This window comes from Cryptomeria japonica, chromosome 1 (genome assembly GCF_030272615.1).
Source record: "Cryptomeria japonica chromosome 1, Sugi_1.0, whole genome shotgun sequence".
Lineage (NCBI taxonomy): Eukaryota > Viridiplantae > Streptophyta > Pinopsida > Cupressales > Cupressaceae > Cryptomeria > Cryptomeria japonica.
This window is the reverse complement of record NC_081405.1, coordinates 298,511,377-298,525,758: the sequence shown is the minus strand read 5'-3', so window position 1 is coordinate 298,525,758 and position 14,382 is coordinate 298,511,377. Positions and strand designations below refer to the sequence as shown.

The 14,382-nt window shown below is 36.3% G+C and overlaps 1 protein-coding gene across 6 annotated transcripts in view; it reads left to right on the top strand.

Moving 5' to 3' along the window:
* The window catches only part of LOC131046440 (uncharacterized), a 274,884-nt gene that overhangs the window by 79,345 nt on the left and 181,157 nt on the right, over positions 1-14,382 (top strand). For 5 of the 6 annotated variants that reach the window (XR_009106005.2, XM_057980187.2, XM_057980184.2 and 2 more), the window contains 4 exons: positions 1,069-1,143; positions 4,106-4,184; positions 13,916-13,980; positions 14,071-14,160. Coding sequence is in view for 5 of the 6 variants with exons in the window: in XM_057980187.2 (XP_057836170.2) it covers positions 1,069-1,143; positions 4,106-4,184; positions 13,916-13,980; positions 14,071-14,160 (309 nt within the window). In the remaining variant the exon portion in view is untranslated. Of the gene's footprint in view, positions 1-1,068; positions 1,144-4,105; positions 4,185-13,915; positions 13,981-14,070; positions 14,161-14,382 lie in introns of those variants that run through there. The other variant, XM_057980189.2, reaches the window with a different exon arrangement.

Genomic DNA, 14,382 nt, shown 5'->3' with positions numbered 1-14,382 from the left:
TTTACCTTAAAAACAAGCATTTAAGCAACCCAAACAATTAATTTGTATTTCCTGCAAAGATCCATGTAAAGGAACTGAAATAAAATTCAGCAGATCAACTCTAGGTTTCAAAGAAATTGTAGTTCTTGCATTCATATGCGGAAGAGAAACTTTAAAGTCTTCTTGTCCAATTTAATAACCTCATGTAATGGTTTCAACTTTCAACAATTGAGGCAACAAAAACCACAAAGATGGAGGCACATTGCACAGCTCAACCCATCTAGGGGAGGACTTCAAAACTACCTCTCCTTGATTTAAAATAGGCTCCCAAGCAAATGCATGAAACAGTGACTTTCTTACATTCAAGAATCCTTTGTTAATAACATGCTTTTGCATACCATTAGACTTAAGACACAAAAAGATCAAGCCTTCTTGGAACATCTGACAAAAAGACACATATAAACCATGTTTCTTCCACCAAACATGTGAACCAGTTGTCACAATTTTTTTTTGGGAAGGGAAAGCATCAAGAGGCAAACAAAGAAAGAAAATACTGACTCACTTAAGCTTGCGTGCTTCCTTTTCCAACACTCCACCCTTTCTTCACTAGGAACTAGAGAGAGACTAACCACATGGTCACCCCTTCACAAACAATGGGCAATCACCAGTGACAAGTTAATCCTTGAAAGATTTGGTACCATTGCCATCTTCTTTACAATCCTTCTTAACACTTCCCATTCCCTTGCATCCAGATGTCACCAAATAAATTCACACGTCACACAATAAATGGAGGACCATCGGTTCTTGAGGAGCAGAATAAAAATAAAACATAACTATGCACAGAAACATAACAGTAAACCTCTAAAACCAATGACTCCTCGGACAGAGGTAGAAAGCTTGATGAAGACGACAATGGAGGAAGATCATTTGACTTCCACTACCAGCATCTACATCTTCTCCCCCCGCCTATTGTAAACTTTAACATAGATTATTTATTTCCGTGGTTCATTTATATTCAAAGATGAGTAAGTTTCTTAATCGATTAAATTGTTTAATTTTGCATTGATTTGTGATGTTTTCTCTATGCAGGATTTTGACCCAGTTGGGTATGTTTTGGAAAATATACCAATAGATGAAAATGACCTAAGCCATTTTGACAAAAAGGTAGGTTTAATTTATCTTTCCTGGTTCACTTTTTAAAATATTTATTCTTTAATTTGACTAGGGATATGTAAGGTCGATTTTTCTTGTGATTTTTATTTTTTATGTTTTCTTCTATCTTGCTTTGAGAATAAAGGCAGAGATTAAGACATAATAGAACTCGTGATTTCTAATTGTATTAGATGTTCCAGTGTATTTAATGCAATACAATCAGTGCACATAGATACCATCCATAAAGATTTATTTCATAAAATTAGTATACAATGAATATGGTCAAACACAAAAAACCATTCGTTGGAATTGAAATTCATTCTAAATAAAATGAATGAAATAGTCAAGAGAGGAAAATGTAAATCTCAGAATATACACACACAAGACATCAATTTTAGCTTGAACAAAAACCGGTGGGTGCTGAAATGCAGGATTAAAGGATGTTGCTAATAAATGGACAGGAATGTTTTACAGAGAAATTGTTAAATCTGGGAGTTCAAAGACCTCTGCTCTTTTTCAGCTTGTTAGGTCAAACAAAGAACATGGATTAGTAGAATCCAAATAAGATTGCTTATTCCACCCCGCATTGTATTTAATGGGTTTTGGACATTGCCTAGTTTTTGAAATTTTTCCACAACCTTGACAGGTTCTGGATTGAAGTACTACTTGGCATGTTATGTGAAGAGACCATATCTCTTGTTTCCTTTTTGTTGGGTCCATTTTAGAAACCAAATGGTCATCTATATTGATTCTCATTGCACACCTTTTGGCATCCATCTTCTGAAAAACAACTCAGAAATACTGAGAAGGTGGGGGGGGGGGTGTGAATCAGTATTTCAAGAAAATTACAACTAAATGCTTACTGAATTGAAAGACAAAATATTTAGAGAGACAACACAAGATTTATCTTGTGGAAAACCCTCTCGGGTAAAAAACCACGGCACAAATAACTTCCATTAAAGAAGAATTGGGTCCAACCCAAGATTACAAAATGAGCACCTACTCAAAACACCAGAGGCTCTAACCTCTATCTGAGCTCCAACTCAATTGACACAATTAACAAATTGAGAGCATGATTACAAAAAGAAATATCCGACTTATACAGCTCTATCAATATGCAACAAAACCAGTAGATTATCATTTGCAGAAGGCTATGACATCTTCTATAATCAGATGATCAACTATCTCCAGCCATTTAGTTAAATGAAGACACAGTATATCTGCAGTGTGCTCTCAGGTCTGCAAATACATTTTCTACTATGGACACAACCCCTCAAATTTCAGAATAATCTCTCTATCTTCTCACAGCGCAATGCACATATTTCTTGATAATCTTCATGCTTAACTCGCTTAAGAAAGACCAACAAAAATTATGTCTATTCATTACACAGCTCGATACACTATCATAACACATCTTAATCACCAAAATAGCTTCAAGAGGACTCAGTCACAACTTTGCTTCATATATGTTTCCTTAAGAACATCAGGAACCGACCCAAAAGAACAAACTCTCACAATACCTCCAATTCAAAACGTAAAGCTCCATGATTTACATATACTAAAGATGCAGCCCGATACATTCCAGCAGGTAATGGGCTTACTATCTTATGAAGAAAAAAACCTTCAGCTCTACTCAAGAGTATATGCCCTCACTGCCGGAAGAAAAATTCATTCAGCATCAACCACTTTTTTCAAACCCAAAAAATGATATATGTATCACAATACATGCAAAACACATACATCACCCTTCTATATCCACAATCTTCTGAAGTTATCTTTTTCTAAAACCTTTGAAACCGTTTTTTAATTTCCACACCGCCTCTTCACCGATACAACTCATATGCAACAAAAGATGAGCGCATGTTTTTATTAAAAAAAACAACATATTTTTTTTTGAATTTCTATCGCACCAAATGTTTTTTTATACGTCTTCAGCTTGATATATTGACACGACTCATCTCAATTCCAAACTCTGCTTCACAAAAACCAGCTCGATAAAAAAACCTTAATCACAGCATCACACTGAAGCGATGGATTTCACACACAAAAAAATGGTGTAGCATCCCTCTTTTCTGGAAGACACTTCAAAATCAAACATGAAAACAGGTGAGGACTGTATCACCATTTTTTCAGAAGAAGCAAATCATATTAACAAAACCCGATGGTGAATACATCATCTCGAATTTTTAAAGAGCTGAAAAAACTTGAACGGATATCGTGTTGCATAATTTTTTCAGAAGAGGCGAATCATATTAACAAAACCTGACAGTGAATACATCATCTCGAATTTTTAAAGAGCTGAAACGGTGACCACCAAACTCTGACGCAGCTACACCACATGTCATAAACAGTCATTTGTTCAGAAAGAACAAATCAATAAAAAATGGACAGCTCCAGGAGAAAAATCACAAGGCTTGAATCATAAATCCGTTTTTTTTTTTTTTAAATGGCACACAGCTCCCCAATTGCGGCATTAATTTTGAATCCTCCTTACCAAATAAAAATTTATACTAATAATTTCCAACGTGTAGTTGCGTGTTCCTAAAATACCCTCCAGCATGACCATCTGGCACCGCACACTTACAAAAAGAAACACATCACCCAGAAATTATGTAACTACCACAACTTCCAATAAAAAATATGTTCAATCCACATGTCACAAACTGAACTAAATGAATTGATCACCTGAGCATATAAAAACATTCTGCAGAATGACTGAAATAGTGACATCAATGACAAAATTCAACAATTCAATAGCTTGAATTTGAATGGTTCAAAGAAATCTTCTGTTGCTTTGGACCTACGGTAGATGGGGTAAAGTATCCAACATGTATAACTTTCTTCTGGATAAGTTTTCTGTGATAAACATGTCTGGGGGTTGACATTAGAAAGTACATTTCCTGTGTTCGAAAATTTCTTCTTGCTATTTTTTTTGTGTCTAATGTAGCATCTGTTTTTCAATTTCTTCTTTCAGGTTTCCCAGAGGTTAGTGCAATTGGATGTTGTTACGGAGCAGTTATCTCATAAAGTAATGGAACACTACGAAGAATTGGGTAAACATTTTTTAAAACATTAATCTCTGTGACTTTGCTTGTGGATATAATGCAAAACATTAATTTATTGTTAGATAGTTTAAACTTAACCCAGGTTTCATGTTCGTAGTTTAAAATTTGAACTTACATGTAAAATAGATCCATTTACATTGTTGAGATTTGGCATTTGTTTCCTAGTGAAGATTGTTTCACAGATAGTCAACTTGGCTTCCCTTTGTAAGCTCATTTAACAGACCAATATACAATGAAAGCTCACTGCTTGTTTGGGCTTTGGTTCTGCTACAATGCTAATTCTCTAATATGGTATTAGAGCAGGCGAGACTGGATAGCCTGTGAGAGCAAGGGGTGTCACCATTCCTTGTTGAGAATTTGAATTTTGTTATGTGAATAGGAATGTTCAAGCTAGCACAGATCTGATTTTGCTGGGCAAGCTGATCATGAGTGCTGATTTTGTTTGGCAAGTTAAGCATGAGTAATAAGATAAGAAGCAGCAGAAGCATAAGAAAAGGTACTTGGGGTGAAACAGTTATGCTTCCATGGTTATGGAGGTTAAAGGACTGCTGTAATTTTTCTTTCTGATATACTTTTCTTTCCTCATTAAATTTGGGTGTTCAATTGCATTGTGAATGAAGTTTTGATTATGAACAGAAAATTGATCAGGCAAAGGCATTTAGAAGAGCACTATCAAGCTGGGAGTAATCTGTCTGATCGTTGTGAGGATATTGAGTGGATGGGTGCTGCATTTGGGGAATCAGCCTTCAATTTAGATCAACATCTGTTGAGTTCTGTAAGGCATTTGAGAGACAAGGACAATACAAGCTGTAAGAAGCAGCAGTCTTCGTGGACAGGATTAATATTTTTGTTTGTTTGTTGTTTTGCATTTTAATATAAAGTTTATATGTTATTTATGTATGTTGATGTGGGGATGGGTTTTGGGGATGGGGGGACTAAGGGCCTAAATTTTGGGAGGGCAAGGGGACAGTGGGGGGATGGTGACAGAGTAGCAGTGGGGGTGGCGCTGATATAAAAACTGAGGTGAATTGAAATCTTCAAGGCAAAATCGGTAATATAACATCTCTGTGAGTGCCCCATGAAAGGAAAACTGGGTTTCACAAAGTTGAAGGTTGTAATTAGTATGTAATGGCATGTGCCATATAGTAAGCAACCTGATGGTGTCTCCAACAGTGGTGGCAGAAGTAGTGTTGCTGTGGGGGCACGTTTCTCCCAAGTCCCCAAGTCTCGGAAACGTCCCCATATAGGAGACACGAGGTTTATTGGGCAAACACATCCTGGTGGAGCAATGGTATATTTTGATCTGTTAAGAATTCTCTTGTTGAACTTTGCCACATTGTATTTTTACTATCTTCAATGTATGTAAATTTGTTTTGCTCCAGCATTACCATGTCTCCTATTTTAAATGTTTCTAACTTTCTGTTATCTGCTTCAAAGAACAGTATTCATTTAATACCTTTCAAACATTTCCACATTGTGTTTGTTGGGGTATGAAACATCCTTGTAAAGTGGTTTTGCTCAGGTGCTAATCAGTCTCCTGATTTAATTGTCCCGAAATGGCAGGAATCCAGACATTGCTTTTGCCTGACTCACAGAAGCTGACCAAAAAGAATTATAGCTATGGACTCAGTAGATACTCACCATTGGTGACTATAGTGACCTTCATTAGATTGTGCAGAAGAAGGAAAGACCTAATGATGATTCTAAATATTGTGACAAGAGGCATAAGGGAGCTTAAATGCTTTGAAGTTGTTTGATGTCAATGCACAGATTCCAGAGGTTCAAAGTGCCACTAATGTAGCTATGCTTTGGTAGAATCTAAAAACCAAATACTAGACATTGGAAGCTAGCTAGTCAGGTCTTGTATTTAAAAAACATTTGTTTACTCACAATACTTGTTGCACTTGAAGGTTCTAGTGATCAATTTTCAGCCATCTAGAAACTTGCAGATGATGAAGACATGGTAGCTTTGGTTTTGGAGAGTTTGCCACCACTCTATGATTTATTTGTTGAATCTTTGCACTTGATTGCAGAGACACAAATACTTGATTTTGAGAAAGTATGCTCACTTATCTTGCCACCTACTTTTCCACATGTTACATCGTCTTGCAGTCACTATTCACCTAAAAATGGCTGTTTGGAATCTCTAGAATGTTTCTCCCCACTACGACATTACCCTTTATTTCCAATTGTCATTCACTACTATCCCCTCAACTTCTTTGATTTTATGTTATTCGTTTACATGTTCATGCCAATCCACTTGATCTCTTTGGCACTATTGTGGTAGACATGCCTCCAATTTAATTTGTAGGACATTTCGCTTGAAGAGGCAGCAATTAACATCTGTGACATTCTTCAATCCAAACAATTTATCCAGATATCTGTTTGATACAATATATTGTTGGAGTAAATTCAACTCCCACAGCTGCACAAAGAAGCAATTGATTTGCTACGAAGCTTGAGATTTCATTGATACAAATGAATAATGTTTGATTATTACAATATACAATGAGAAGCTGTTGTTATAAATACAGGTAGGAAACCCTAGATAGGTTTAAATTAGATCATGGCATGTGTCTTAAATTCTTTATCCCATGACATGGGACAAAGAGCACGTCTTAATTATCTTAAATATGTTAGTGTGAATAGGACTTAATAAGAACTAATAAGTTGATATACCTTTTTCACACCAATATTTACAGCATCAGTGCTATTTTCACTTTCAAAAATGCGTAATATGAGTTAAATTTGTGATATTATGGGACTACATGGGTAAATTCTTAGCTGGCTTTAGTTAGGGTAAGGGTAAATAGTTCTATGTCAAGTTCAAGATTCAACAAGGGTTTGGTTTTGAATATAGATGGGTATTCACTGCAGGTATATAGAATCATTATCATTGTTTACCTCTACGACTGACAAATTAAATACAGGAAATAATAATGCACAGGACAATGCATACCAGACATGGCAGTAAAATATATCTTTATTTGCACATGCAATTATTACAGAGAAGAAGACCAGAGATGGTCGGCCAAGGATTACAGCTCACCCGACTATACCGTACTACTTCCTTGGCGGTACACAACATATTTAAAGGACCCGATGGTTGGAGGTACACAACCGTCAACTAACCGACACCTAACTACCCGAGAGTGACAACCCCCTTAATACAATAAATTAATACTTTGACAGATAACAAATATTATCAAATATAACAATAGACATTTTATGTCTACTACAATCATCAATTGTAGAGATCTTTACATGTGCAAGACCTTAAAAAATAAGGATTTTTGAAAGGGTGAGGGGTCAACTTTTTTTAAATTTGATTGCTCAAAATCCAATTAACATTGACACTCATTATAGTCAAATCAAAGCTTTTTATGGTGCTTATATGCCTTTGTAATCAAGCAAATTCCGCCTTTGTCACTAATGGCTTCTATAGGAGTGTCTAATTGCAAACAATGACTATAAATCAGGCATCCTTTTCTGTAGTTAAAAAGTAGCTACTCCATTAAAAATCTTTGAGAGGTTATTATACAACATGGAAGTATAAGAAGATGCAGACTTATTAGAAGAACGCTTAGCTTAGGGCTCCATGTCAAACAAATCATGTCAACTTGGAAGAAGCAATCATCAAGATTGAAGATGAAGGGCACCAACATCTAGTTAGAAGCAATCAGAGACACTCAATTCTTCTTTGCAGCAGGTATGCTTTCTTCTCCACAACTGAATGCAATCCATCATATGGGCAACTCTATTTGTGCAAACATTGTCTTCTTTCTCACAGGCCTAATGTTTATGGCCAAACCTTTTCTCAGATTCACACTACAGTAAACATAAATATCCCTTTGCTTCTATTTGCCAACCAAATCCCTGCTCATCTCTTGAGAAATAACTAATTCAGCAGTTGCTCAGCCTTGCTCTATAATCCTGTGAAAATAACCTCTGAAATGTTTCCTTTTTGCTTGACCTCATATGCTCGAGCTAGCATTACCCAGAGAGCATTGGTTCTAGTTCCCAACTGCTTTCTCTAACATTTCCTAGGTTTCAATGCAATATGGGCTACGTCTTTTCCATTTATTAATGTCACTTTGAATGACCTGAACAACAAAATGTGAAATCCTCACCCCGCAAACCCTTGGATGGAACAAGACCTTGTATACCTTAACAAGTAATCAATAAGAATGGATGCTAAGAGAGCTACTGTCAAAGCAGATTAAAATCAACTTCAATGGCAATAATGCATTAACAAGGATGAGCTCTCTTGGGATACACGACTTAAAACAATATTTGATGTACTTGCTAATTGTATCTTGTAATGGTACCTTTTGGATTTTGAGCTATATAGATACAATCAGAATACTTTGCCTAGAGATTCTTAATCTAATATAAGATATGAATCTAAGTTCTAAGTTATTGATTTGGTTTTGGGCATGTTGGCACGACAATTTTTTTGGGGGCAGGGTTCATTTGAACAAAAATATAAAAATAAATACTTATTACTAGGAGTGCTCATAAATACTAGGGTAGTGTAGCATAAGCATGGTGAAGCTACTTCATTGATGAGTATACATACAAGAGTTCACCAACAAAGTTTGTTGGAGATTTGTGGTGATAGAAGGAATATACTATGGAGGATCACGGGTTACAATTCTAGATTTGGTGCAACTTTCTTCATCCCAATCAGCCATCACTTGACTTTGGTTGCATAAATTCAGGTGGATTGGCAAGTGATCTCAGTCAAGGAATGGAGCGTTTTTCAATTAATGACTTTTCGAAAGGAATTTGTAACCTTAACAAAAGTATTGCAGTCATTAGAATCCTCATATTTCTTGTTAGTCCAAGAAGATTTAGCTTTTGCTGCAGCTGTTATGCTATGAGGCTGCTAAACTTGATAAAATCAGATTATAAGTTGAAAATCTCGGACTTGAGCAGTAGCAAGTTTAATCCCTTTGAGGTCATGGATTCATTGGAGAATGTTGGAAAATGTTTTCAGCTGAAGAGAATGAATATTTCAGCCAACATAGCCCCAATTTGGATGGAAAACCAAGTGATTTGTGGATGTCTAGATTTATTTTCAGTTAGCATGCAAGCTGATATGTGTCCTATCTGGGAAGGAATAGTCTACACCTTCATTAATTAAAATCATCTTTCAAAGTTATGTGTTGTGGATTTTAGTAATTTGTCTTTGAGAATAAGATGGGACAATGGATTCTGCACAATTGTGACTATCATGTTGGAGTTTTGATAGTGAAAGCAAAGAATAATTACACAAACTTCTATGCCTTATCAAAGTGGTGCAGAGGAACATGGTAGAGCAAAGCATTTTTTTGGGAGTGTACTGAATCCTTGCAAAATATTGCTGTACTTTTAGCAAGAAGAGTCGAGGAGGCTAATTTTGAAGGTGTTATGCAACATAGTACATGGAATAGAAAGACTCACAAACCTTCGAGATTTATTTGGGATCTTGGAGCCACATTGATTATTCAAGGAATGAATATTTGGTTGAGATTGAACTGTTTGAGGAGGGTAGGACTTGTAATGTCCCTTTTTCAGTTCATTCTAACGTTCTTGGAGAGTTCCAAGATTCTTGGAGACTCCGTTTTATCTAAACAGTTTTCTGACAATGGCTTGTGTTCTTGGGGTCAAGATGAATACAATGGTTTTTTTCAAGTGTAGAGCCATCATTTAGGCAGCATTCCACATTTCTTGGAGATTTTCAACATTCTTGGAGAACACCAACTTTCCTAAGACCTTGGGATGTGGATATAAGTAATTAAATAAATAATTTAAGCTGCCTTATGGCGACTTTATATTTTAAAGGCAACTAATGTTTATTTATTTATTTCAAAGAAGGGTGGCCTACATCATAAAGTGTTTTCAAAAGAGGGCCAAGTGTTAGCACTAGACATGGGTACAAGTGGTTTAAAAGGTTATTATTTAAAAGTGACATTGAAATGGAGGATTAAAAAGCAATATTTAATGAAAAGTTCTTGAAAAGTCACTTTATTTTATTATTGAGGTGAAAAGTGATTTTTTATTAGGGAAATTATCCGATTGCTCTAAAGTTGCTTAAAAGGGGTCTATTTAAAGAGTTGTGTAAAGAAGAAAGGTTAGACTAAATATTGCATTTCCTATTTGCTCTGAGTGAGAACATGAGTTCTCATATTTCTTGAGGACAGAAACCCTCTTGGAATACTAGTTTTAGGGACAAAACCTCTCCTAATTGCAGAGTGATTTCATGCAGAAGTCACCTATGGGCTGGTTTTGGGGACAAAAACCCTCAACCAGTTTAACCTTCCTTGTCGAATTTCGGGATTCGGGGAACTAGTTTAACCTTTACCCTTTTGGTAAGAGTCAAATTGTTTCCTTGAATCCCAAAGTTTGGATTTCCCTTGTTGGATTTTGGGATTCGAGGAACCAATCTAACCCTTCCCCTTTTGGTAAGAGTCAAATCGTTTCCTCGTACCCCAAAATCCGGAATTCCCTTGTCGGATTTTGGGATTCGGGGAACCGATTTGACTCTTACCAATTCGAGGAACCAATCTAACCCTTCCCCTTTTGGTAAGAGTCAAATCGTTTCCTCGAACCCCAAAATCCGGAATTCCCTTGTCGGATTTTGGGATTCGGGGAACCAGTCTAACCCTTATCCTTTTGGTAAGAGTTAGATCATTTCCTCGAACCCCAAAATCCGAAATTCCCTCGTCGAAATTCGGGATTCAGGGAACTAGTCTAACCCTTACCGTTTTGGTAAGCGTTAGACTATTTTCTTGAATCCCAAAACCCGATATCCTTCTCTTGCCTCCCTTTCATTCTTTCTGCCTTCAAATTCTGGGGTTCTTGACTCCTTATCCTTAGCAACATTTTCTTGAAGGCCCGACGTCCGATCTTCGATGACCAACGACACTTCCACATCGCGTGATCAACCCTCAAGGATCTTTATGCTTCAGCAACTCCTGCAACTTATCTACTTTCATTTATGGAGCTACAAGGGCGCATTTATTGTATTTGCTGGTTACCATCAAGTGGAGTCCAAGGCCATGCCTATTTATGGTTGCATGTAAGTTTCCATGTCAGGTTTGTGTACTCCAACCTTGGATTGTCAGCCAGTCCACCTTCTAGAAGTACTTTTATTCTTGGGATTACCTTGATAGGGTATGGCTTGGTATCTTGCATGCACATTCCTATTAGATTTGGCCACTTCCCATCTTCCCAGATTGGTATTCTCCTATACACGTTAGAGTTAGGGTCTCCCCTCTTTACCATTGATTTCTTCTTTGTGACCAGTTTTCTATAAATAGGTTGTTAAGCCTCATTGTAAAGGGTTCTCTTTGTGCTAGCTTGAGCTAATTTCTGCTCTTTCACTTCTCTTGAATATTCGTATATTTTCTTGCATTTTTGCAACTGTAAGTTTGGCCATTGGTCTGAGAATGAATTGAAATCAATATTGTTGCCTCTCTTTGACTTATTCATGTTGTGTATGTTTTCTTACCTTCATTGTAAGTGTATGTTTTGTGGCTTTCTCTTACATATATGTTGTGTTAACTTGTTTCTTAGTGTAACTTTTGGGAAATCTTCTTCCCTTTTGACATTTAGCAAAACCTAACCTCCATACATGCGTTTGGTGTTATTCATGCAATTGAAGTTAGTGCATCTCCAGGGTTTTTTGATTGATTTCTTGTGTCATTTTGGGGCTAGGGAGAGAGACATCTCTTATCTTGGTGCATCACCTCCTTTCATTTTTTGCATTTCCTTCTTTCCTTTTCTCCTACAAGCTGTTAGAATAGGTTTAGAAGTAGAATTTGGAGCATTGAGTTGGTTCAACACCTACACCTAGATTGAGAAGGAAGCCAGCCTCCTCCGGAGATTCAACCCCCTTGCACAAGGTCCCGCACTTCGGGTTTGTTTCCATGTTTGACAAGGTTGCCAGGTTGATAGCTCAGCAAGGGTGCAAACTTTTGTGACAATAGTTATCATACTATTCATCATCTTGGCAGTTTTTACTCCTCTGTCAAAGTGATGGTGTACAAGGAGGTTTTAATATGGAAACCTTGTGGTTTTCCATTTATGAACTTGGTGGTGATTACTTCTTTTCTAATATGATGTTTATTGAGGAGGTTTCAAATTGGAAAGTTTGTGAAATGCCATTTATCAGTTTGGTGGTGGTTATTCCCTACGTCTTCATCGGGATTTAAGGAGAAGAAAACAAGAATCTTGTGCATGAAAATGTTTAAAGGCCTGTTGTTTTTTAGGAGGAATCGGACATTAGATTAATGTAATTGCTGCTACTGTCAAAGTAAATTCCTCAGTCCTGCTTCAATTCACAAGACAGATGTTTCTCATTTCACTTTTTTGTTGGGATAATCATACCCTGAGCTGCATAGAAGTTTGTACTTTGTATGATGGATTTATTTATTTTCATAGAAAAAAAAGTTGATTAGAGGTATGTTGGTGAGAGGAGATTGAGGTTTTTCATGCACAGTTAAAATGGAACAAGATTGGCTGAATTAATTGGAAAGGACTTGGTCACAAATTTCCAGTCCCAAATTATTTCAAAGAGGCCAGAATTTTTCAAGCTTACTAATGCATTTGTTGGTGATGAGTTGGGCAATGGCAAGTGGCAGAAATCCTTTTGCATGTATAACAAAATTTCATTATCATCTAGCACAAAAATATTGTTTACATTTTCTATGGACACTGTTTTGTGCCAGTCGTCAAACCATCTCACAGACATAATGGGGATCGTTGTTAATAAGTCTTGACAGGTTGACACAGTAACAAGCTTGGTGGTACGGCAAGCTGACATTGGTTGGTTATTTCGTATGGTCTAGTATCTTTTATCTACTCTTAATAGCCTGCATGTTTAGGTAATTAAGTATGTTGAGTTGTGATTTGCCTCTGAATTCCTGTCTATATAATAAAACCTAACTAGAGACATTCTATGTAAGAGAAAGTCTGGGAGAAAGATAACTGAACACAGATAGCTGACATTTTTGGTATCTGGCTGATCACTATGGTTAACTGAATAATCAAAGCTCGAAGGAAGACACTGCAGGAATATATCTATGACTATTTTCTTAATTTTAGATTTGTGTGCAAAGTCTGCTTTTTAAGGTTCGTGTATCATGACAATGAGCAGATGCCTCTTTGCAGTTGTAAGCAAACCCTGCAATCAGGATGCATTTGGTAGTTTTATTTTCTCTTTGTGGTTTGAAGGTTCTCATCACTACATCCAAGAGATCTAATTGTATGATGTCAAGACGTATCATGAAAAGATAATCTGTGGGAGCATAGATTTTGAAACTGAACTCCAAATCAATACATTTTTGAATAGTAAAGGTGTAAAAGTATAAGGAACTATTTGATCAACAACCTCTGTATTTGGAATGGTTGATAACAAACTTCAAATAGAAGGCTTTTATATGGAACTTTTGGTGTGTTGTAGAATGCTATTGGTTGCTATGAGACTTTTTTTTTTGTGCTCAGCTACTTTACTTCGTGTTTTCTCTCTTCCCCCTTCCTCCCTCTCTCTTCCCCCCTACCTCAATGTCTTGATTGATCTTGAGTGAGATTAAATAATTTAAAAGCTATCTATGAGGTTTATCAAATACAAAGAGTATATTTTCCCTTGAATAACAGTGCATTTCTGGACCCATTTGTTTTTTATTTGTGGCAGTATCCTTGCATAAATATTATAATGTTCTTTTACCTGTCAGTGAAGGGGATGGAGGTTGTCACAGAAGTTGAACAAGATCTACAAGTAGCAAATGTTATTTGTAAGGTAAATTCTACAAATTTTCTTGACTACCTGCTTTATTGCATTTTGTGAGATATTTCTGCAAATAGTTAATGTCTATGGTTGTTTGTACAGAATGGCCGGAGGCATCTATCTTCTTCTATGAATGAGGTTTCGCGTGATCTTATAGTAACATCAAATGCAAAGAGGAAACAATTTTTTCTGGTAATCATTATTTCAAATGTGTTAATCTCTTTGATAAATTAGCGAGAAATTTCAACATGGCATGCGAAGCATCAAGCATGCAAAAATTACTGCTTTTGTATTTCATAGCATATGCAATTTACACATGCTATGTTAATTAGAAATGTTATTGATTCTGTGTGTTTGTTATGAATTTTTAGTACTTAAATCTTCATTGCGTAATCTTGCCTGTATTTATATATC